General features: G+C 43.4%; 1 protein-coding gene across 3 annotated transcripts; it reads left to right on the top strand.

Annotated features, from left to right (window-relative positions):
- Window positions 1-4,451: 4,451 nt before the first annotated feature.
- Window positions 4,452-22,697, top strand: zhx3b (zinc fingers and homeoboxes 3b). Of its 3 annotated transcripts, none has more exons than XM_047374646.1 (7): window positions 4,452-4,532; window positions 11,667-12,563; window positions 12,642-12,746; window positions 16,561-18,111; window positions 18,770-19,519; window positions 21,234-21,501; window positions 21,885-22,697. In XM_047374646.1, the coding sequence occupies exons 1-7, from the start codon at window positions 4,488-4,490 to the stop codon at window positions 21,905-21,907; spliced, it is 3,639 nt and encodes a 1,212-aa protein (XP_047230602.1). In that variant the 5' UTR covers window positions 4,452-4,487; the 3' UTR covers window positions 21,908-22,697. The 3 variants fall into 3 exon arrangements, with proteins under 3 accessions (XP_047230602.1, XP_047230612.1, XP_047230622.1); XM_047374656.1 differs by lacking the exon at window positions 4,452-4,532 and adding an exon at window positions 4,561-4,915; XM_047374666.1 differs by lacking the exon at window positions 4,452-4,532 and adding an exon at window positions 11,400-11,551.
- The last annotated feature ends 442 nt before the right edge of the window (window positions 22,698-23,139 follow it).

The following is a 23,139-nucleotide window of genomic DNA, read 5'->3' as shown; positions in this document are numbered from 1 at the left end:
AACAAGAAAGTACATCCGAACAGTGTTTTTTGGTGACCTAAAGTACCATTAACATGAGAAATCCTTGATACTAATCCCTGATATAGCTAATTTTGGATTAGATCAAATATTTTGTGAACAAAGGTTTGTTTTAAGCCTTTGTTGTTAAGCACAGTACGGGTATTTCAGTTTCTCTTTTGAATCTCTAAAAACCTGACTAATTCGTGGAGTGGTGGGCGATGTGTTAGCATTGTCAGTTTGGGCACAGCTGAACAAAATCATGCCCAAAACTGCTTATTGACAATTAAAAAAAAAATCTCATAAAGCATGATTAACATGCAACAGCAGGGTTCAGTGACCCTGGAACCATGTAGAAAGCTTTATCTGTAAAATGTTTCTTTAACAATCATATGAGAGGAGGTGAGTAGTAATCACATGGGCTCCTGCTGCTTGTTGCTGGGAACTTCAGATCAGTCGATGTGGAGCACCACTGGCTTGGGTGTTTTGGGTTTTTTTGGGCGGGGGAGTATTTCCATGCCGGGCAGATGACAGAGAGGTGACTCTGCACTGACATCCAAGAATCTAGTTGGAAACTGCAAAGTCATGAGAAGTTGTTTTTTCTCTTTTGTCACTTTGTCACACCAATAATGTGTTGGCCAGAAAATCAGTTAATTATGGTGGATTTCTGGCTGCTGAGGAATCATTATTGCTTATTTCAGAGTAAATATATACTGGATGGATGTCATTCATAACATTAGATCCTCTCTAGCATGTGAGCATTTAAACAAAATACTGACATGTCCTGATGCATTAGCAATATTATATCTTGACCCACTGGTGGTGTCTGTGGACCTAATGGAATCTGTTGCTGTTTCCCCCCACAGATCCCATTAAACCTCCAATATTTTTTATATCTGTGGAGTTTGGGGCTGAGGTGATATGAAACACTTAGAAATATGACTTTATGCACATGTCTGTCTCTGATCAAGACCTATGCAAAAGGCCTTCACCATGACATTAGACTAAGTTGAAATTCTTTTATGCTACCCTTGATGTTCCTGAGATCTTCAAACTGCTCAATGTTTACGACCCTGAAGCTGTTATAAAACAGATACCTCTCTAGATATGACAAAGAATTCAATAAAGTAACTTATCTTATCTCAGTAAATGTTTAAATAGTTCCATAATTAATGTAAGAGTAGTTATATCTTTATATGGGGTTATACTTTGAAGGCTTTTGTTTTTTTTCTCCTAAAACTTTCACAGTATATGTTTGCAATCTTGAGCACAAAATGCTTCCAGAGAAAAAAAGAATGTTATCTAGTGTTTTTGAAGTGTCTCTCTCTAAAAGCTTAAAGCTACTCTGTGTTAACAGCTATCTAATGCATCATGACAAATTATTTTCAGTTCTGTCGGGATAATTGCTGCCTGGTGATGTCAGAAGGGGCAACTGCTGCAAGCTGTCCAATTCTGAGCAATTTGATCTCTGGTAAGTCTGTTGCTGACATCAAAGGTGGATCAACTTAAGTTAATTCCTCCTTCCTCCATTTGTTTTCTCAGATTTAAGTTATCTGTCTAAAACTTTAGGTAAGTGTGGAAAAAAAAACCTGTGTTTAAATTTCAGAAGCACAGAGAGAGATTTAAAGAACTTGATGCAGTTAGACCTTAAATTAGCTGATAGTAGTTCAATCTTAGTTCCTCTCTGGATTTCTCTTTAAGTAGTTACTATTTGTATGCTTGAGTTACTGAAGTGAATATTGTGATTCTCAAAATAAATAATGATTTTATAGTAAATAAATGTCATTCCTTTCTGTAAGGTACGCAAATATAGCTCAATAACTAACAAAAATAAATTACCCTTCAGAACTGATTATTGATATATGTGAAACGGAGACTATTTTACTTCATGAGGCTAATAATATCTTTGTTACACACGTATAATTCCAGTAGCTTATCATTGGTAGAGCGAACAGCTCAGACTTGTCTTTGTTCTTTGACCCCCTCCGCAGCAGTTTCTGAAGGTCTCACTGAGGGAGATGGGGCATTAGGGAAGAGTTACCTGGACTTATTGCTGTGTAACAAAACATAATAAGAAAAATAGGCACGTTATGGTTCTAAAAATGATCTCTGTTGATATCCAAACATATTTGCAGGTAGTGAAAAAGTAAGGTTATATTTCAAAGACTAATAACTTTTTAATAACCACCCTATAATCAAAGTACGGTTGCAACTAATGATTATTTTACTAATCAATTAATCTGTTGACTATTTTATATCTTAACCGATTAATAATCGGATGGCAATTGATGCTTAATAGGAGATCTTTTACAGAATTTGAACCAAGTTGCCTTGCAGCAAGGAGGTCCTGCGTTTGACTCCTGGCCGGGGTTCTTTCTGCATTGAGTTTGCATGTTCTCCCCATGCATCCGTGGGTTCTCTTGGGGTACTCCGGCTTCCTCCCACAGTCTAAAAACATGACTGTTAGGTTATCTGGTGTCTCTCAATTGCCCTTAGGTGTGAATCGGTGTGTGCATGGTTGTTTGTCCTGTGGTCCTGTTGCCCTGACCTGTCCAGGGTGTACCCTGCCTTTTGCCCATAGACTGCTGGAGACAGGCACCAGCTTCTTCCCTGTACAGAATAAGCGAGTATAGAAAATGAATGGATGGATGGATGGATGGAAGGAACCAGGTAAAACTATGCCAGAGCATATTTAGAGACAAAAATGGCTTTTTATCCTAAATACAAAATGTATTTTGTTTTTTGTACTGTTGTGGAGTGGGTTGTTCTTTCAGCATATGGCATGTTTTAGAGTCTGCATACTCTAGTTAACAATTACTTAATTACTAAATTAGTTGCCAATTATTACAATAATCAATTAATTGTAATACGATTTATACAATAAATTGTTTCAGCCCTAAATAAAATTAATTAAAGGAAAAACACAGAATGTTTAAGCTGCCACCATGATTCACTACACATTTACCATCTATTCATGGGCTCTGACAAATCAATGCAAGATTGTTCTGAGAGATCCCTAATGAACCTTTTTGATTGATGGGTCGGTGCTCTTCCATGACGACAATGCAGTCGTCCATAGGGCATGGGGAGCTCACTGAATGAATATGAAAATCATGTGGAGGGGATGTTGTGGCAGTCTATCTTAACATACCAGATAGATTTTAAATAAACAACTTTGGTGATGCTCTGCATCTCCATCTCCATCACCGCTAATAATCAAGAAAAGTTAATTTTTTGGAACTCCGGACCAGGAGACATTTGAAAAGAATCTAAACAGAAACCCTTCTCAGAAGCACTTTCAGTTTTTTTTAATTTCCAGCTGTTTTTATGATTAAAAGATTAGATTGATTTTCCACTAGAATTATTACTATTAAAACTATTTTGTAAAAGTACTCAGGTACAATAACTGAACAGAATGTTAGTCGAGTATAACTGTGTAACATGGTGAAATGTATTTAAGGTATTGGATATAAGAATACTCCACAGTGAATATTATACATTGATACTAAAACACAATTAGATAAACAATGCCTGGTTTAGTTATCACTGGGTTAGGTTATAAAATAATATCCCATAATTTAAAGATCTTATACTGCGCTGTTCAGTCCATTATCTCAAAATGGAAAAAGTATGGCACTACTGCAAACCTACAAAGACATGACTGCCCACATACAGTGACAGACCAGACATTAATTAATTAATCAAAAAACCAGCCAAGAAACCCATAGTAACTCCAGAGGAGCTGCAGAAATTTATAGCTCAGACTGAAAAATCTGTTGACAGTACAACTATTCTCCACTAAAAGAAAGCCATAACAAGCCTCATTTGAAGGGTTCAAGAAGCCATATAGGGGGCACAACAACCATGTCAAAAAATGTGCTTTGGTCAGATGAGACCAAGATGCTATATCATATACTGTATATAAATCCTGTATGCATACTGCTATGTATGTCAAAAAACGAAAACTGTAAACACCTCCCCAATAGTGAAAAATGGCGGTGGCAGCATCATGCTGTGGGAATGCTTTTCTTCAGCAGAAACAAATAAGTTAGTTGTGATTGATAGGCGAATACAGCTAAATACAGGGGAATCCTGTCTGAAGAAAAGAATGTCTGAACAACATAGAAAAACAAGCCTAAACATACAACCAGAGCCACATTAGAATGATTAGGATAAAAGAATATCCATGTGTTAGAATGGCCTAGTCAAAATCTAGACCTAAATCCAACTGAGAAACTTTTGAGAAGTTTTGAGGCATCTTGAGACAATGCTATCAAATATTTTGTAAATGTCACAAATGTATAAAACCGTATACTTTATATGCTTAAGATTTAGTTTACTGCAGTCAGACATGGGTTTTATGGTTTAGGGTGTCTTTAGGGGACTATCTCTTTAAGAGAAGTTACCTGAGAGGAGGGGGACAGGTATGAGCTGCTTGAACATCATGCGAAACAGCGAGTCTGACCGTTTTCGCTCCACTCAGCCACGTAATGAGAAGCTCGGAGCGGAGGTATCACAGACTCAGGGTCGGCACGGTAAATCTGACTCACTTTCTCTCCCTCCGCATCTCGGAGCTCGAGCCCTCACGCCAACTCAACCGTCAGTGACGTCCGCGTCACGTGTGCGTCTCTTCCCTCGGTACGTCCGTCGTATTTTCCTCCCCTCTGCTGTCTGCTTCAACACTGAGACAGAGCAGAGCAGAGACCTAGGCGAAATAAACAAGAAACCCAGAAAGATCGTCGCTGTCCGGACCGGTCTGACGCCGGGTGTCACGTTTGTCTGCAGCCGATGGACGGAGAGGTCTTACACCTATAAGTTGCTATCAGTGAAGTCCGTTAGTGGCTGCTGTGTGAGCCCGTTTCAATGTAAACTTTTTTTTTAACCCTTCATTGCGCACACTGAGTTCCAACAAAAGGAGGTGAGTGGGGTTTACTCATCTATTTCAGTTTCACACTAACTTAAAGTTATCCGAGCTGAGGGGAAGCCTCACCTTTGTGGGCTTTGGCTCAGCAGCGCCGGCCAGCTGCATGTCGCCTGCTTAAAATGGCGACAGCCAACGGGGGTCGGAGAGAGCGAGAGAGACGGTGTAGTTTTTGGGGGTAACTGAGGGGGCTTGCCTCTTTCCTCCGGTCTGAATTGGTCACACCGCTTGAACCCAATAATAATGCACATGAGCAAATTAAGTTGGGGCTTACTCCGCCTTAAGTTGAGCGGAAGATGCTTCATTTTTCGGATACGTTTAAAGCTGCGGCTCAGAGACTCGTCCAGACACTTTTTCCCACACATCGCATTTCTAGAAAATACAGTTTCAAATAAGTAGTAATTATATGTTTTCTGTTTACGTTAAAGCTCAACCTGCTAAAAACGTTCCCAGGTGTTTCCCTAAATTTTGTATTTCATGAATAAAGAAATTAGAAATCACAGTAATCCCAAACACTCCTGTCCTTGTTTTCCTTGAGAAACTGTACAGGTTTGTAATATTTTGACCAAGACTTACTTTTTATTACATCAGTATCCACGCTGTTGAGGTGACTGTTTATTATTAGAAATGCACCAGTCAATCTGCCGACTTTCCCCTTATTGGCTCTAATCTTTAATTGTTATCGAAATAAACAATCCAGTGCAGCTTTATTTATAAACCAATTTAGGTGTGGGACTAAAGTATAAATCTGCATTCATTAAATGCATCACAACTTAGATCTCCATTCATTTTCAGTGCATAAATCAACCAGCATGCATTTTGATGTACGTTTTTCTCATACGTTTTAATAAAGGACGTCTGCTTTGATGGGTAAACAGGAATACACTTGTGTACCTTGTAGCTATTGACCAAGAAAAGCCTGATTGGTGGATCTGTTTGTCTTGATATTGTTGTCATTAGTGTGTGTCACTCCCAGGATTAGACCAAAGCTTTCCCAGGAAGCTAATTTGTGTCTGATGTCCACGTGACCATCAGGTACCAACACCCAGCTTAATCCAGCTTTCTGTTGATCACTCGCAGTCCACTCTCACTATTAGCCACTTGCCACATCACTGCTGATATTCACATGGTAAACAATAATGTAAGAGTTCATGAAAGGCTTGAGGATTTATCAAGATTTATTGAAGTTGTAATTACTAGTAAAGATCCTATCCAGAGATGTATGTATGTTTTATTATAAATATAAACTACTTGGTAATGATGTATGGATTTCCACTGCAGGATTTCACAAAATATGTTTTCTGGATAAATTAGATGAACTTTGCTTTATTCTCTTAAACCTTCCTGTTATCTGCTGAAAGTCTTGCTCTCTCTTGCATCTTGAATGAACTGCAGACATGTCTCAACATGTTACCGAAAATAGTCTTCTTTTTAACAGCTTCTTACATCAGTGTGCTTCGTCTGACTGACACCGCGCTCATGATAAAAAGAACAAACTTTGAGGCCTTTTCACTCAGTATCAGCATCCATGCTGAAAGAGGTTGATGTTGTCAGTGCAAACCTAGTAATCTTTACACTGATTAGAAAACATCAAATTTTTGAGCTTTCGTGTGGCCGGTCAGGGTCGATAAAGCTGAAAGTCGGGTGACGCCAGTCACCAACTGATTTCTGGGTATCTGACAAGAAACTTTGTGATCATCGGGTTTTAGTGAACACCATGACAGACAAACGACTTTTGACAGAATTTGGCATATATTCTGAAGCATTCTATTCCAGTCTGCCCCAGTCTTCTCCACAAACTAATTACATTTGTTTTATTGTTGCCAAATCTTACAATGTAGTGTTCTCAAACAGAGCTCTAGCGCTTTGCTGCAAGTGCACAGAGTACAAGTAAACACATTTGAATAAGGAATTGGGTTGAAAATGAAGTGGAAAATCAATTATGAAAACATACAAAAAAACATGATCAGTTGCCTTATGTGATGTCACCAGCAGCACATGCGTTTGGAAGCTTGTTTGCGGAAGGCTAGGTTATATTTCAAATATTTAGCGATATTTGAGATAATACAGCCGACTCTGTTGTGTGACTATAGGTGACAAATGATCTAAACTGAGTTTAATTGAGTCTAACAAAAAAGTCTGGCTTGTAGCTTTAATGCTGTCTCATCTTGGTGTATAATTTGAATTATATTTCACTTTGTTTATACAGGACTAATTCACAACAACTGGGATCTCAAGGATCTGTATATGACAAACAGGTCCACTTCAACTTAACCAGCTGAGACCTGAGGCTTTGAACATATAAGGTCATGTTATGACCATTTAACCCTTCAGATTGCTTTTTTTTCCTGTTTCAGTTGCTCTGGTTTTATCGATCTAATAACTCTTCTGATGAATCGGTTAACATGAGAAATTTTCTGAGTGCATCAAGCGAGGTCAGTTGCTTTCTCCTACCCTGTATCAACTGGTATAATGATGATTAACTTTTTACTAGGTATAACCAAAAAATACCGACCAAGTCTGTAGAAGGTCGGTTTGGATCAGCGCAGCCTCTTCAGTCTGCTTGACTGGTGAGCAGCCTGTGATGTCAGCCATTTTAGGTTGGACTACAAAGAGCAAGCGCCATGTTTCTCGTCCTCCCCTCTCAGCAGTCCAGTTAAAATCCATGCAACCGGCAGCAGCAGTGCAGCCCACACAGCCCATCCTCTGCCTGACCTGAGGAGCAGCCCACATTGACACTCGGGGATCAGAGGGAAGCACTCTGTAGGAGCACTGTAATTGCGGTATCCTGATTGCTGCCAGTATTGTCTAAGAACCAAGATGGTTATGCACAGAAGTTTAGATGCATACAAGATGTGAGCGTGATTGACAGGTGGAGGTTAGCTGGAAGGTGCTGGTTTATGGTGGGAGGAAGCAGCTGAAACAAGCATTTTTATTTTGTTCCAAGACAAAGAAAAACATGACGGAGGATGTACAGACAGACTCTGGAAGGTGGAACAGGGTGTATGCCGACGCGTAGGTGCAGACTTGATAATTGGTTGGAACACACTTGGGATTTTAGGCTGTTTTTAGGGCCCTCCTCCCCTGAATGAGTAAGATAGCATCTGGCGTAGCTCTTGCAACAGTGAGCATAGCAACCCTGTGTGACCGAGGCCCCTGCAGGACCACAGATAGAGCTGGGGGACAGGGCAGGATGGCAGATGTCTGGCCAGAACCCTGACAGGAAGAGGCGCCGTCAGCTTCGGCAAATGGAGACAGCAACCACACCTATCAGAGAGACGTGAACACTGCGTGCGGGAAGCAGCACTGAAATACGAGCAGGGCAGGGACTCTCCAAATACCACTCTGAGGGGTGTGTGGCGCAAACAAGCCCCACTCAGGCCAGGGACTGGATGGCATAGGAGATCTGTGTGTGTGTGTGTGTGTGTTTACCCACATGCGTGTGCTTTAGAGAAGTGAGCTGGTGAAAGAAGGCAGGGGGGCTAGGAGGTGGTTGCCATGGGGACAGTAACACACCAGTGCCGCTGCCGACCTGTCTCTGAGTGCCAAACTTGTTCGAAGAGGGAGGCAGGGATAGGGAACAGCAGGAGGGGGAAGGAGAGTTTGCAGAGATGTTTAAAAGGGAGGGGGAAGAGGCAGGAATAAAATCAGAGCAAATGAGGAAAGGCCTGTGGTGTACGCTTCTTATCGTAACAATTGTTTCCCTGCACAGATTTAAGAGTAACAACTGTAGTCTCAAGTGATTGGCTGCTGCCTTTCTCAGTGTATTCAGAGTATGTATATCCGGTTCAAGAGTTGGGGTCATGTGATGAAAGGAGGTCTTGCTGTGCTGAAGCGAAGATAGCTTGGGTGTTAAATAGAGGTGCATTGATCAGGCTTTTTCTGGACAGTACCAGTTTCTGGCTTTACTTTGAGGTGTAACCTCCTGATTTTTAAGGCAGCGACTAGGGACCTAACAGAAAATAAAGGAAAAGATGGGTTATTCCTGTTTATACTCCTAATTTAATCCAGTCTTTTAATAAGCTTACAAAATGAACATCAAAGTACATTCTCTGTGTTCATGCATTCATAGATCAAAAAATGGTGTAAGATATTAGTTGTGATACAGGGAACCGTTTTTTTTAAGTACGTGATCTATCAATGACAGATTAGAGTCGATGCTGGGAAAGTTGTGGGATTCTGATCCATGGTTAACTTACTAGTACAGCTGTAGTTTGAAACTTAGACAATTGTGGTAATCCTCAGTTTTAATGCATTTAAATTGACTTTTTTCTGTGTTATACTTGCTCATCTCCAATTCGAGCTGATTAAGAAAAAATAGGCCCATTCCAGGCCGATTGATCGGTGCAGCTGTAGTTTTAAACTTCGACATCTAAGACCATGTTATTGTGTGTGTGCGTAACTGGGAGATGTGTGAGACTCTCGTACAGCAAAAGTGGCAGCCCTACCACGTTCGTAAACAGGCTTCACACTGAGGCATGCAGACACCCACCCCCGCACGTTACATGCACACACACCCACCTCCCTGCACTTTACTCTTAATCTCACAGGAAATCCCCACATGCAAATGTTGACTGTAGCGCGTGTAACACATACAGAGTCCTCAGGGCCAGCATGGTCAGTCGCAGAACTTTTAACGCACGGTATTGGCGTTAAAGTCATCAGAGTCGACAGAAGTCGCCTAAGACGTGAGCTTCCGACCAACTGCTATTAGGTCAGGGCACATTGTTTCAGTTGTCACCTGAGTTAAGGGGAGGCTGCTCAATCAGTTTCAGTGTTGGGGTTTTCTGCTCACCAAGACACTGTATGCTGGTTTTGGCTGGTACTTTTTCATGAACTCCAGGTTATGTCCATTGGCAGAACATTCCAGGCTTTGCAGCACAGTGAGGAGGGAGGGAAATACTGTGTTATTGCACCTTGGAGCACAAGGGGGCTCGGAAATGCGGGGGCAGTGGTGATGGGGTACCATGGAGGAAAATTCCTCACAGAAACACCTCAGTGCTTCCTTCACGATAGTTAACACCCCCATCTGCAAACGGCCTGCCCATCCCCCTACCATCATCACCAGCTACCATTCGCTCTCCCTCACTCCTCTCGTCTGCCACCCACACCCAGCACAACCACGTGATGGATGACTGCGACTGTCCACCCATAAGCCTTTGTGTTGGTCATGTGACTGCCTGACTTGGCAGAGCGGTGCCCCCTGATGCAGAACTGAATGGTGGGGGGGTGCTCAGTAGGAGGGGGCACATGGTGGCCCAAACCAAGGGCAGCTACTCTCAGTGGGGTGGAAGAGGGAGGCACGAGGGGGCAGGCAATCACGTTCCCTCAGTCTAGCAAACTCAATTGCCTGTTAACCCCTCACACATGATACCATACATTGTCCCTTCTTTACCTTTTATGAAGAGTCGAAATGTTCTCTTTGATACAGATTTATAGTGTATCTACTTGATATCAGGCCGAGGTTTGTGATTATTTGTTTGTATGTCAAATCTGGGGCTGACTTCATTCAGCCTCTTGGTGCCTTAAAGTGAATTCTTTGTATGTTCTGTCACACCCAGTCCTGTGGGGGTTCACTGAGCTCAGAGCTAATGTACCATGACCTATGTGTGGGAAAACCAAGGATGCAGCATTTGTAGGATGCATCTGTAGGTGCAAGGAAAAACACCTAGTTTGCTATTAAAAAAAAAGAGATAAACAACCAGAAAAGCGACATGCAGTCTGGCTGTCTTGCACACCTTTCTCAGAAACATGGTGCAGGTCTACTTTGAGAGTAGTCTCGGACGAGCTTTGTGCACACCAAGGAGGAGTTTAGGTTTGGAGCGTCTTCTATTAAAATGGATTTTGTGTTGAATGTATTGGAAAACTCTTTGCATGAAGATACGCTGCTCTGGATTTCAGCTTTAGAGACTCAGTGAACTTTTTCCTGCTCTGTGCGTGAGATGTCATGTCAGGGCAGAATGACTGGGAGAGTAATTGCCCTAGAGCTGTCCTTCAATCCTGCATCACTGCCTCCATTTTAGGTGGAAGGGAAGGGAGGAGCAGACCCCTTCACTCCACAGGAAGCTTCACCTTTTTCCTTTTAAGACATTGGAGTCTGGAGGTTTAGGGAACATTTTTGAGATGCAGGTGTGCTTCTAGTATAGGACCGTATAGGAATGCCTCTTTCCAAGAAACTTCTGATAAATTCCACAGTTACTTCATTGTCAAGTACCCATCTGTATTGAGAAGTAGATTCAAAAATGTATATTTATTTTGCACTGTTCCGAAATGTGTTTAGGGACACTTCAGAGGCAGTGGATTAAAAAAAGAAAATCCAGCTTGCTGTCTCTGTGGGGGTGTGTCTGAAAGAGAGGAAGTGAGACTCAGTTGCATGGGGGAGGGGAAAAGGGGGTAGGACGGGAGCTTTCCCAAAAAGCATGTAGTGAGGAGGCAGACTGAAACCGAATGGCATCATAAATGAGATTGAGTTTCAGGAGGCAGCAAAGTTTAGCCTTATTTTTGGTTTTAACAAAATTAGGTATTTTTGACTTTTTTTTGTTTTGTTCTGTTTTGTTTTTAAGGACTTTTGTCCCTGAAGGTCCTGATATTAAGTTGTTAATTTTTATTTTATCCAGCAGGACTAAAGCTTGAGTAAGAAATCCTTCTATTTGTGTTCGCCTGTGTTCTTGTCTAAATTACTGGAGTATCTTACAGTATTATGACTGATTGATGTCAGATCATTTTCATTTTGTCCTTCTTTTTTCAGGATTTTATTGAAACCTGTACTACGAATCACTCGGGGACCTATGGACAAGTCCCTCCATTCTCCTTCCCCCATGTCTGGTCGACAGTGAAGGAGGAATCCATCTTCTCTTTCCCGCCCCTCAGCCATTTGACCAGCCCTTCCCAACCCTGTGATCACACCATGGCCAGCAAAAGGAAGTCCACTACACCCTGTATGATCCCAAGTAAGCTCATCCGCCCAGAAGAGGAGGTTGAGCGGGACTCTCCGGTTCTTCTGCGTCACTCCAGGGTTTCTGGAGGTGACAGGCGCAGCCCCCTAGATGGCAGCGAGTCCTCCAAACCAGAAGCAGGAGATGCAGACAAGGACAGTGGAGGCATTTACACCTGTAAGCCGTGCAATTTCGAAACTCATGACCTCAACTTGTTCCTAGATCATGTCTACACAGGGCACCCGGACTTCCGGGCAGACCCAGGCTTCGTCTGCAAGAGCTGTGGAGTTTCGGCACCAAAGTTTGAGGGGCTAGCTCTGCACAACGCCAGGGTCCATCCTAGCACTTTGAATACAACTCTGCAGCTGAGGAAAAGGGACAGGAGGGCGGTGGTAGAGCAGAATCTGGTGATTGGGGTGGAGGTGTGCAGGGACAGTGAAATTTCCATCACTAAAACTCCAATCATGAGGATGCTGAAGGGCAAATCTGAACCCAAACGGATTGTGGTGTCTCACGCTGTTTCTGACGAGCCGTCCTCAGATATGCACTGTATATCCAGGGAATCTGAAAGAAAAGCGTCTGCTGCTGTTACAGTCACCCACGTCCCCACGATTGTCCACAACGGAGCAAGCAAGGCCACCCTGCCCTCAGCGATCCAGATTGTCAACGGCTCCGCAGGATTACCCTTGCTGAAGACGCCCATCACACAGGTAACACAGACATTACTGTTCTTCATATGTTTTAAGTTAGCTCACTTTATTCAACATGTTATTTTCAATTCTTTTTAGGTTGTATCTGTTGCTCAGAACCGAAGTCTTCACCACTCTGCACCTCTCACAGCTTCAACAGTTTCCTCTGCTTCTTCATCCTCATCCTCGCAAAATCTTCCCAAGGTAAAAGTGGGTTTTGTGTTATGCAGTTTACAATTCAAGTGAAATTTATATTTTGTGCCATTTTTTTAAATGATAAATTTGGACCATCAATATTCCAGGGTGGACAGATATCACAATAAACAGCTTAAGTGATTTTCAAAAACAAGCATTGGTTTGACAGGCTCCAGATTATACAGGTCCTTCTCAAAATATTAGCATATTGTGATAAAGTTAATTATTTTCCATAATGTCATGATGAAAATTTAACATTCATATATTTTAGATTCATTGCACACTAACTGAAATATTTCAGGTCTTTTATTGTCTTAATACGGATGATTTTAGCATACAGCTCATGAAAACCCAAAATTCCTATCTCACAAAATTAGCATATCATTAAAAGGGTCTCTAAACGAGCTATGAACCTAATCATCTGAATCAACAAGTTAACTCTAAACACCTGCAAAAGATTCCTGAGGCCTTTAAAACTCCCAGCCTGGTTCATCACTCAAAACCCCAATCATGGGTAAGACTGCCGACCTGACTGCTGTCCAGAAGGCCACTATTGACACCCTCAAGCAAGAGGGTAAGACACAGAAAGAAATTTCTGAATGAATAGGCTGTTCCCAGAGTGCTGTATCAAGGCACCTCAGTGAGAAGTCTGTGGGAAGGAAAAAGTGTGGCAGAAAACGCTGCACAACGAGAAGAGGTGACCGGACCCTGAGGAAGATTGTGGAGAAGGGCAGATTCCAGACCCTGGGGGACCTGCGGAAGCAGTGGACTGAGTCTGGAGTAGAAACATCCAGAGCCACCGTGCACAGGCGTGTGCAGGAAATGGGCTACAGGTGCCGCATTCCCCAGGTCAAGCCACTTTAGAACCAGAAACAGCAGCAGAAGCGCCTGACCTGGGCTACAGAGAAGCAGCACTGGACTGTTGCTCAGTGGTCCAAAGTACTTTTTTCGGATGAAAGCAAATTCTGCATGTCATTCGGAAATCAAGGTGCCAGAGTCTGGAGGAAGACTGGGGAGAAGGAAATGCCAAAATGCCAGAAGTCCAGTGTCAAGTACCCACAGTCAGTGATGGTCTGGGGTGCCGTGTCAGCTGCTGGTGTTGGTCCACTGTGTTTTATCAAGGGCAGGGTCAATACAGCTAGCTATCAGGAGATTTTGGAGCACTTCATGCTTCCATCTGCTGAAAAGCTTTATGGAGATGAAGATTTCATTTTTCAGCACGACCTGGCACCTGCTCACAGTGCCAAAACCACTGGTAAATGGTTTACTGACCATGGTATCACTGTGCTCAATTGGCCTGCCAACTCTCCTGACCTGAACCCCATAGAGAATCTGTGGGATATTGTGAAGAGAACGTTGAGAGACTCAAGACCCAACACTCTGGATGAGCTAAAGGCCGCTATCGAAGCATCCTGGGCCTCCATAAGACCTCAGCAGTGCCACAGGCTGATTGCCTCCATGCCTCGCTGCATTGAAGCAGTCATTTCTGCAAAAGGATTCCCAACCAAGTATTGAGTGCATAACTGTACATGATTATTTGAAGGTTGACGTTTTTTGTATTAAAAACACTTTTCTTTTATTGGTCGGATGAAATATGCTAATTTTGTGAGATAGGAATTTTGGGTTTTCATGAGCTGTTTGCCACAATCATCCGTATTAAGACAATAAAAGACCTGAAATATTTCAGTTAGTGTGCAATGAATCTAAAATATATGAATGTTAAATTTTCATCATTACATTATGGAAAATAATGAACTTTATCACAATATGCTAATATTTTGAGAAGGACCTGTACATGGAGAGTGAAATATACATGTATACACAAAACCTGTCTTGACTTTTGTTTTTAGGAAATTTGAAGCAGTAATTCACATGCCAGGGCCAAAAAAAACGGCAAGATAAGTTGTCAAAGTTGTACAACTCAGCCAGTACTTACTTAAATTGCTAAGTTAAATATAAATTATTAAGTAAGCTTTTTATGTTAATTTATTTTTCCATGATTTGTGTAAGGGTGAAATTTACATCATTGCAGTCTTAAAAAGTCTTACTCCAACCCACTGAAACTTGCTGAAGCCCAGATCATTGTCATGATGGAACGTCTAAAGTTTTATCCATGAGACCCAAAGGGTTACAAAAGATGAAAGTCGACCAGGAAGTACATCCCAGGAATCACAAGCCAATCATAACCCGGAGCGTTCAGGAACATCAGTGTTTCTGTCTGCAGTGAAGCCAGCCTGACATCAATATGTACTTAGAGGGTACTGATCAGTAAAGAAGAACCCAATCCAAAATCAATTTCTTTAAGCTCGACTAAAGTTTGCAGCTGCTAACATTGTCAAGCCAAAAGCCCTACAACGCCTGGGCATGCTCCTGATGAGACGGCGGATGGTCTCCTGAGGGATCTCCTCCCAGACCTGGACTAAAGCATCCGCCAACTCCTGGACAGTCTGTGGTGAAACGTGACGTTGGTGGATGGAGCGAGACATGATGTCCCAGATGTGCTCAATCGGATTCAGGTCTGGGGAACGGGCGGGCCAGTCCATAGCTTCAATGTCTTCATCTTGCAGGAACTGCTGACACACTCCAGCCACATGAGGTCTATCATTGTCCTGCATTAGGAGGTACCCAGGGCCAACCGCACCAGCATATGGTGTCACAAGGGGTCTGAGGATCTCATCTAGGTACCTAATGGCAGTCAGGCTACCTCTGGCGAGCACATGGAGGGCCGTGTGGCCCTCCAAAGAAATGCCACCCCACACCCTTACTGACCCACTGCCAAACCGGTCATGCTGAAGGATGTTGCAGGCAGCAGATCATTCTCCACGGTGTCTCCAGACTCTGTCACGTCTGTCACATGTGCTAAGTGTGAAACTGCTTTCATCTGTGAAGAACACAGGGCGCCAGTGGTGAATTTGCCAATCCTGGTTTTCTCTGGCAAATGCCAAGCGTCCTGCACGGTGTTGGGCTGTGAGCACAACCCCCATTTGTGGACGTCGGGCCCTCATACCATCCTCATGGAGTCGGTTTCTAACCGTTTATGCAGACACTTGCACATTTGTGGCCTGCTGGAGGTCATTTTGCAGGGCTCTGGCAGTGCTCCTCCTGTTCCTCCTTGCACAAAGCTGGAGGTAGCGGTCCTGCTGCTGGGTTGTTGTCCTCCTATGGCCTCCTCCACGTCTCCTGGTGTACTGGCCTGTCTCCTGGTAGCGCTTTCAGGCTCTGGACACTACGCTGACAGACACAGCAAACCTTCTTGCCACAGCTCGCATTGATGTGCCATCCTGGAAGAGCTGCACTACCTGAGCCACTTGTGTGGGTTGTTGAGTCTGTCTCATGCTACCACGACTGTGAAAGCACCACCAACATTCAAAAGTGACCAAAACATCAGCCAGAAAGCATAGGTACTGAGAAGTGGCCTGTGGTCTCCACCTGCAGAACCACTCCTTTATTGAGTGTCTTGCTAATCACCAAAGATTTCCCCCTGTTGTCTATTCCATTTGCACAACATGTGAAATTAATTATCAATCAGTGTTGCTTCCTAAGTGGACAGTTTGATTTCACAGAAGTTTGATTTACTTGGAGTTATATTGTGTTGTTTAGGTGTTCCCTTTATTTTGTTGAGCAGTGTATTTGGGCATCTATGTAGAATTGCTCATAAAAATTCAATAAATTCTAACTTGGGACCCCAATCCTGTTTTTACAAATTTACAGTTGTGCAATCTTGCCACTCTGAAGAAAGTATGGTTCAAATGAATCATTACAAGTAATCAGACACCTAATAAAGTAATTATTTGACGCACTGTTTTCTATTTTTCTCTACCAGGTAATGATCCCTCTGAGCAGCATCCCCACCTACAGTGCGTCCATGGACTCCTCTTCCTTTCTAAAGACCTCCTTCAGTAAGTTCCCGTACCCCACAAAGGCAGAGCTTTGCTACCTGACTGTGGTCACCAAGTTCCCCGAGGAGCAGATCAAGATCTGGTTCACAGCTCAGAGACTGAAGCAAGGCATCAGCTGGTCTCCTGAGGAGATAGAGGAGGCCAGGAGGAAGATGTTCAACACCATCATCCAGACGGCACCTGTTAGCTCACAGAACCAAAGCCAGAGTCACCACAGCCCAGCGCCACACACAATCACAGTGCTACCTGCCTCTCTGGGGCCCACGGGGATTCCTCAGTTTCTGCAGGGATCTCTCGTCAGCCAAGGAGGAGTCATCGTCACGCAGCCTGTGGTTGCAAACGGTATCCAGGTTAGCAGCGCTCCGGTGGCCCTGGCTGTCACACCGAAGCCCCAGGCGGCGGCTCGGCCCATGATGCAGGCCCGACCTGCTGCGGCTCTGGTGGCGGATAAAGGCACCAGCATGGTGGTGGGCACGGTGGGCAGCAGCAGCGCAGGTAGCAACATCATTACCAGCACTAAAGCTGTGGGAGGGGGCACTAAGATCACCAATAGTACTGAGGGTGGTGTCATCAACCTTAGCCTTGGAAGCGGTAGTCATAGCAACACTAAGACGAGCAGCGTCAACTGTAAAAACAGCAGTGCTAATACCAACTCCAGCGACAAGAGCGGCAGTGATGTTAGCAGCCGGGTCGGCAGGAAAAACACAGACGTTAAACCCAACAACAGCAGCACAGTGCAGGCTGACTGTAAGACCCCCACAGAAAGCAAAGCTGTCATCATGAGCAGCAGTGAAAGCCTGAAGAGCAAATATACTAATGGTAGCAGCAAGCATCACAACTCAGCCAGTACAAGCACAGAGGAAGCAGATCCTTCTGCTTGTGACTCTCCAACCATCAAAATGGAAGAGGCTTCCTCCCCTGTCTCCAAATCTCCCTCTCCTGCTGTGGCTCCTGGCAGCAGCTCTGGCTCCCGGACACCCTCCAACGCTTACCCGGACCCCAACTTTTACAAAGGCAAGAAGTCTCAGGAGCAGCTCAGTGCCCTTAAGGACAGTTTCCAGGTGAGCCAGTGGCCTGACCAGGAAGAGGTGGACCGTCTTATCGGTCTCACTGGCCTCACCGTGCGTGAGGTCCGCAAGTGGTTCAGCGACAGACGCTACCACTTCCGCAACTGCAAGGGCACCCGCTCCAGCACAGGTGGGCAGAGTAAGCCCAGTGCTGCGTCGGGGGCAGGAAGCGGCACAAGCGCGGCAGGGAGCAGCGCCGCTTCCGGCAGTATCTCCCCCGTGGATCTGTCGGAAAGTAGCACCAGCAACTCTGGCACCAAAACACCCCAGCACAGCTCTCGTACCGCTGCTCAGAGCCCACCTCCTACACAGACTCCCACATCTCCAACTAATCCTTCCAGAAGGCTCTTCAGATTGCCCTCACCTGATTTCACAGCCATCCGCTACAAGGAGCGAGACCCCCACCAGGTGAGGCTCAAACTCTGGTTGGAAGGAAAGATGTCCTTAAAAACCTTCAGCATTTGACAGCTTTGTCCTTAAAGATAGTGTTTTAATCTCTAAAATGTTGCTGTAGGCATGTTGTCATGGTTAGAAATAAGCAGGCATTAGATTAAAGGTTTTTATGGGGTTTATTTCAATATAAAAAAATCTTAATCAGAGACACGGTCAGTAGTATCTTGGGAGAGAGATGGACATAACCGTGGCTCTGTGGTCCAAAGTCTTCTTTTTAGATAAAAGTACACTTAGCGTACATACTCCAAAGTATGGAGGAATTAGCTTGCGGTCCGCTGTGTTTAATTTAAGTCCAAAGTCAAAGCATCCGTCTATCAGGAAATGTTTGTGCGCTGTTGAGCTTTATGGAGTTGCTGATTTCATTTCCCAGGAGGACTTAGCATCTGGGCTCACTGCCAAATGGCCCAAAACCTGCTTTAATCACCAGGGTATCCTTGTACTCAATTGGCCAGAAAACCCTTCTAACCAAATTGATGCAGTAAATCATGCAAAAGGAGCCCAGACTAAGTATTGAGGATTACTAAGTACAGTCAGGACATTGAAATACTGAATACCTGAAATGAATCAACTTTCTTCATGGTATTCCTTTCTTCTTTGAATGTGTTACATTTAGGTTATAGCCCTTGAGGCCAGCTTTGCCCAGAACGCTGACCCGTCAGGAGAAGAAGTGGACAGGCTGCGCTCTGAGACCAAGATGACTCGGAGGGAGATACATGGCTGGTTTGCTGAGAAGAGGAAGAGAGTGACTGCTGAGAAGAAGAAGAAGAAGAAGGAGGAGGAGGCAGAGCAGGTGCTGAAAGAGGACGGGGAGGAGATGGAGGCCAATGGAGAAGAGAGGCAGAGGGATGATGGTTCAGGGGAACCAAAAGTTAACCCCATCAAAATAAATCTGAAGATGCTTAAGGTGACCGAGGCCAGTGGTAAAACAGAGGGGGAGGCATTGAGTAATACGACCTTACATTCCCAGTCTGGCAGCACGCCTGCCTCCACGCAGGGCCCCACCTCTACCACCACCACTAAACCACCCCAACCTTCCACCCCAACGCCGAAAACTTCCAACTCCCCTAAACCTTCAACCGTCCGAGGCAAGAAGACCGCGGAGCAGCTCCACCTGTTAAAACAGGTCTACGCTCGAACCCAGTGGCCCAGCGCCTCCCAGTATGATGAGCTAATTTCAGGGACTGGGCTGGCCAGACCTGAAGTAGTTCGATGGTTTGGGGACTCGCGTTATGTGCAGAAGAACGGACAACTGAAGTGGTTGGAGGAGTACCAGAACATGGCCCTGGAGGAGGAGCTGCAGAAGGAGAACTCAAAGATCCTCCAGGATTATTTGGAAGCTCACGGCAGGCTGGAGGACCCACAGGTACTGTTAGAGTTCATTTTTCTTCTCTTAAAAAACTAAATTTATCTTAATACATCAAAACCAAATGAGTCAAGTTTCATATTGTAAAAATGTGCAAAATATCAATGCTTGACTGAAGGAGTGAAGTCTTTAATAATAATAAATATGTTTATTTGAGGGGATCGTATTGTAATGATTGAAGACAGGTGATCAGCATTAGTTAACTTTCCCAGAATTCATTTTACTCATCGGTTTTTAGCAATAACCTACTCTAAAAAGAAGGCTACCATTCTTTATTTTCCCTGCTAACAATGGAGCTGTTTAAATATTTCCGGTGGCTGTGACTGTTGCTAAGGTAACATTGTTTTTTAAACCGCTAAGCAGCCAGCTGCAGGCTAGCTACCCAACAAATATCGCAGCTAATCGACTGGCTAAAATCAGCTTGTTGTGCTTCTCTAATAAAGAGCCAAACAGCAAGGAGGTTCAATATTTTGTGCAGTGGAAACAGTTTTCTAAATTTAGCAGGTCTTAATCCTGTATTTTATAACTCGGGTTGTTATTTTGCGGCAGTAGGTATAATCTATGCTTTTCGTTTGTGATTTACAGCAGTTGGATCACATGAAACGTTTTTGTGCAAACACCATGAGGTCGTTAAACTGTGGTTATCATACCATGACACCCTCATACTGGCTCATACAAACATTATTTTACAGATGGTTTTTGAAAAACAAAGTATTTTGTGCAGATATGACCCATCCTGCTCTGTTTGCTGAGGGAATTCCCAGGAAGCTCCTTGGTGCTGAGACTTTGAGAGCACAGATTAAGTGTTGGACTCTCCTCTGATCATCCGTCATGGCTTTACCTCCGAGTCTGTTGTTCACTGAAGGACCTGGAAAAAAACGATCTCCTGATGGTTTTTATTCTCCTACTCCAGAGATGCAGACTTCTAAGATTTTGCATTTTATTTTTTGTACATATTTATTTGTTCATTTGTATGAAAAGAAAAGGATTTTCTCCCTTTGGGTTTTTGTTTTACTTTGATAAACTTTCTTTTTTGTTGTTGTTGTTCCTTATCCCTGCCATATGAGAGGAATTATTCGATTAAAGCAAAGTAGTAAAACAAAACGCCGGGTTTAGACAATTAGGAAAAATATTACCACCTTAAGCAAACGGTGTGAATATGACATTTATGATCAGAGATGCACAATATTGTGCAATTGTGCGCATTCTCCAGATCTGAAAGGACTCTTTGCATCCAATATTCAGGTTAAATGAAACAGACATAACTGTGAATAACAAAAATGTTCAACAACAAATAAATGTTAGATTCAGAGAACACGGCAGAAAACTTTTTCTCTCATCCTGTTCAGGTAAATCGTTCAGTTTGCTGTGGTTCATGTTATGTAACAAGATTAATATCAATCTCAGACATTTCGATGCCATTTCTGAGAATTCTTTAATTTGTGAGATTTATTTCTTCTTTTCGTTACAAAATTAATCCAGATTTAAATCTTAAAACAGAAATGGTTTGATCAGGCAAAAATGTTAACTGGTTTACTTGTTCCAATACTTTTTCCTCTCTTAGTAAATTTACATGAATAAAACTTTATATTTCTCTAAACTTCTAAGTATCTTTGAAATAAGATGAATTTTAAAATCTAATGATTTGCTTGTGGTTTCAAGATGTTCCACTTTAACATTATTAAAATGTTTTATGTTAATCATTCTTTTCCAGTTAAAGGAACTGGCGGAGAAGACTGGTCTGACGAGCGACTTGGTGCGACATTGGTTCTTTACCAAGGGGGCGATGCCCGATGTTAAACAAACCGCTGCCCACAGGACGGGAACGGAACCAGGTGTAGCAGCGGAGCCGCCGGCGTCAGCTGGATCCTCGCCTCCCGAGCCGCAGCCAGGAGGCGAGACAGAGGAGAAAATGGAGCAGTCGGTATGCGGTGTCGCAACAGAAGCACAGGAGGCCAATCCTGCCAGCTCTGCTGCTACAGGTAATCCTGGAGTCCATGGTTATATTTCCAGAAGTTTGCTACAACAGAACGTACGCTGGGCCTTTTGTCAAGGTACCAGCCACATACCTCTTAATATTACTTAAACACAACAAGACAAATCTGGAAATCATCTGTGAGACACCTGTTTTTGTGGCAGAAAATAAGTGCTGCATCAACACCTCTGTGTGTCAATGATTATCAGGTGACAGACGTGTTTGTTGGGTGGAACCTACAAACACCAATATTATGACGATGAAGTAACGAGGCACGCTGTGAGATATTTGCTTCAAACCGAGGCCTGTCTGGTTCAGTAATCTGTTTTGTGTACATTCATAACATTTTCTGAAGCATTTTGGATAATCTGTTGTTTTTTTCCCCTACAGGAACTGAAGAGGCCTTTGTATGAGGGTGGACTTCACGAGGCAGGTGGCCTTTGTCCTGGGAGTCAGAGTAAAAGACAGCAGATGGATTTTGTAACTAGATCACTGGTTTGAAACTGATCTCAAATCCATCCTCACCCACCTTTCTCTCCATTTCCCTCCCCCTCTACAGGAGATGGACACTAGAGCCAAACACTCCCTCATTGTGCCATTTCATGTAGCTTTCTGCTACTCGTACACTCCCAGGTGACTTCATCAGGCTGATTTACTTCATGAGGGAATATTTGGTGGACAGAACAGAGGCCCGATCATACGTGGGAGTCTGACACTTGGCTGAACACTCAGAAGTGTTGGGAAGTTTGTCATCATCAAGTCTTTGCTGCAGGGTGCTTGCTGTAACCTTAGATTAACGTCTTCGGTTGCAGTCGTGCTTAGTTTTCATCTTGTCTATTCTGCTCACTTATACATCCAAACCTGGCTGCTCTGTGTTTCTTGGCAATTCTCACTCCTGAATGCATTTTCTTGTCTTGGACTGGACTTTGTTCAGGAAGACATTTAGACTTGCATCTTTCAACTAAAGGCAGGCAGGCCCCCTGTGATGTCTTGAAGGAATGAAACAAAAGAAGATATGTTAAAACGTGGAGTATGGATCGTCTCGTAGCATCAAGTGCTTCTCTGTCTTGTTTTTATGGAACTTTCTTAGGAACAAATGTAACTGTAAAAGATCTGTGAACTTTTACCAGACTTCCATACTTACTGAATGCTTGGTGTACAATTTTTACAGATGCATTTGGAGAATAAACAGAATGTAATGAATTCAAACCTGTTTTATTCACTGGTCCAAGGTGACTGGGACCAAACTAAACACTCTAAACTTACCTTTTGAAGCATTACACCCAAAACCTTTCCACTTAAATTATTGCCACAGACTTAACACTGCATTTTATGTGATAAAATGCTACAGCTTTTCCATATAAAAACAAATGTCACACATTTGTATTTAGCCCCTGTGGTCTGGTACCCCAAACTAAAATCCAATGCAACCAAAACCCTTCTTGAATCACCTATCTAGTAAACAGTCCATCTGTTTAATAACAAGGAACACACTGCATATAACCCTGAACCCTCAAGATGAGACATGGTGCTGGCAGGGTCATGCTGTGGGGGATCCCTTTCCACAGCAGAGACGGAAAACCCTTGCAGGTCGTCTTGCCTCTCGCCTCCCTTAATTGTGCCTGGAGTGGAGTGGCCGGTTCCA

Source organism: Girardinichthys multiradiatus, chromosome 1 (assembly GCF_021462225.1).
Source record: "Girardinichthys multiradiatus isolate DD_20200921_A chromosome 1, DD_fGirMul_XY1, whole genome shotgun sequence".
NCBI classification, from domain to species: domain Eukaryota; kingdom Metazoa; phylum Chordata; class Actinopteri; order Cyprinodontiformes; family Goodeidae; genus Girardinichthys; species Girardinichthys multiradiatus.
The sequence above is the reverse complement of the archived record's forward strand: the minus strand, read 5'-3'. Positions and strand labels throughout refer to the sequence as shown.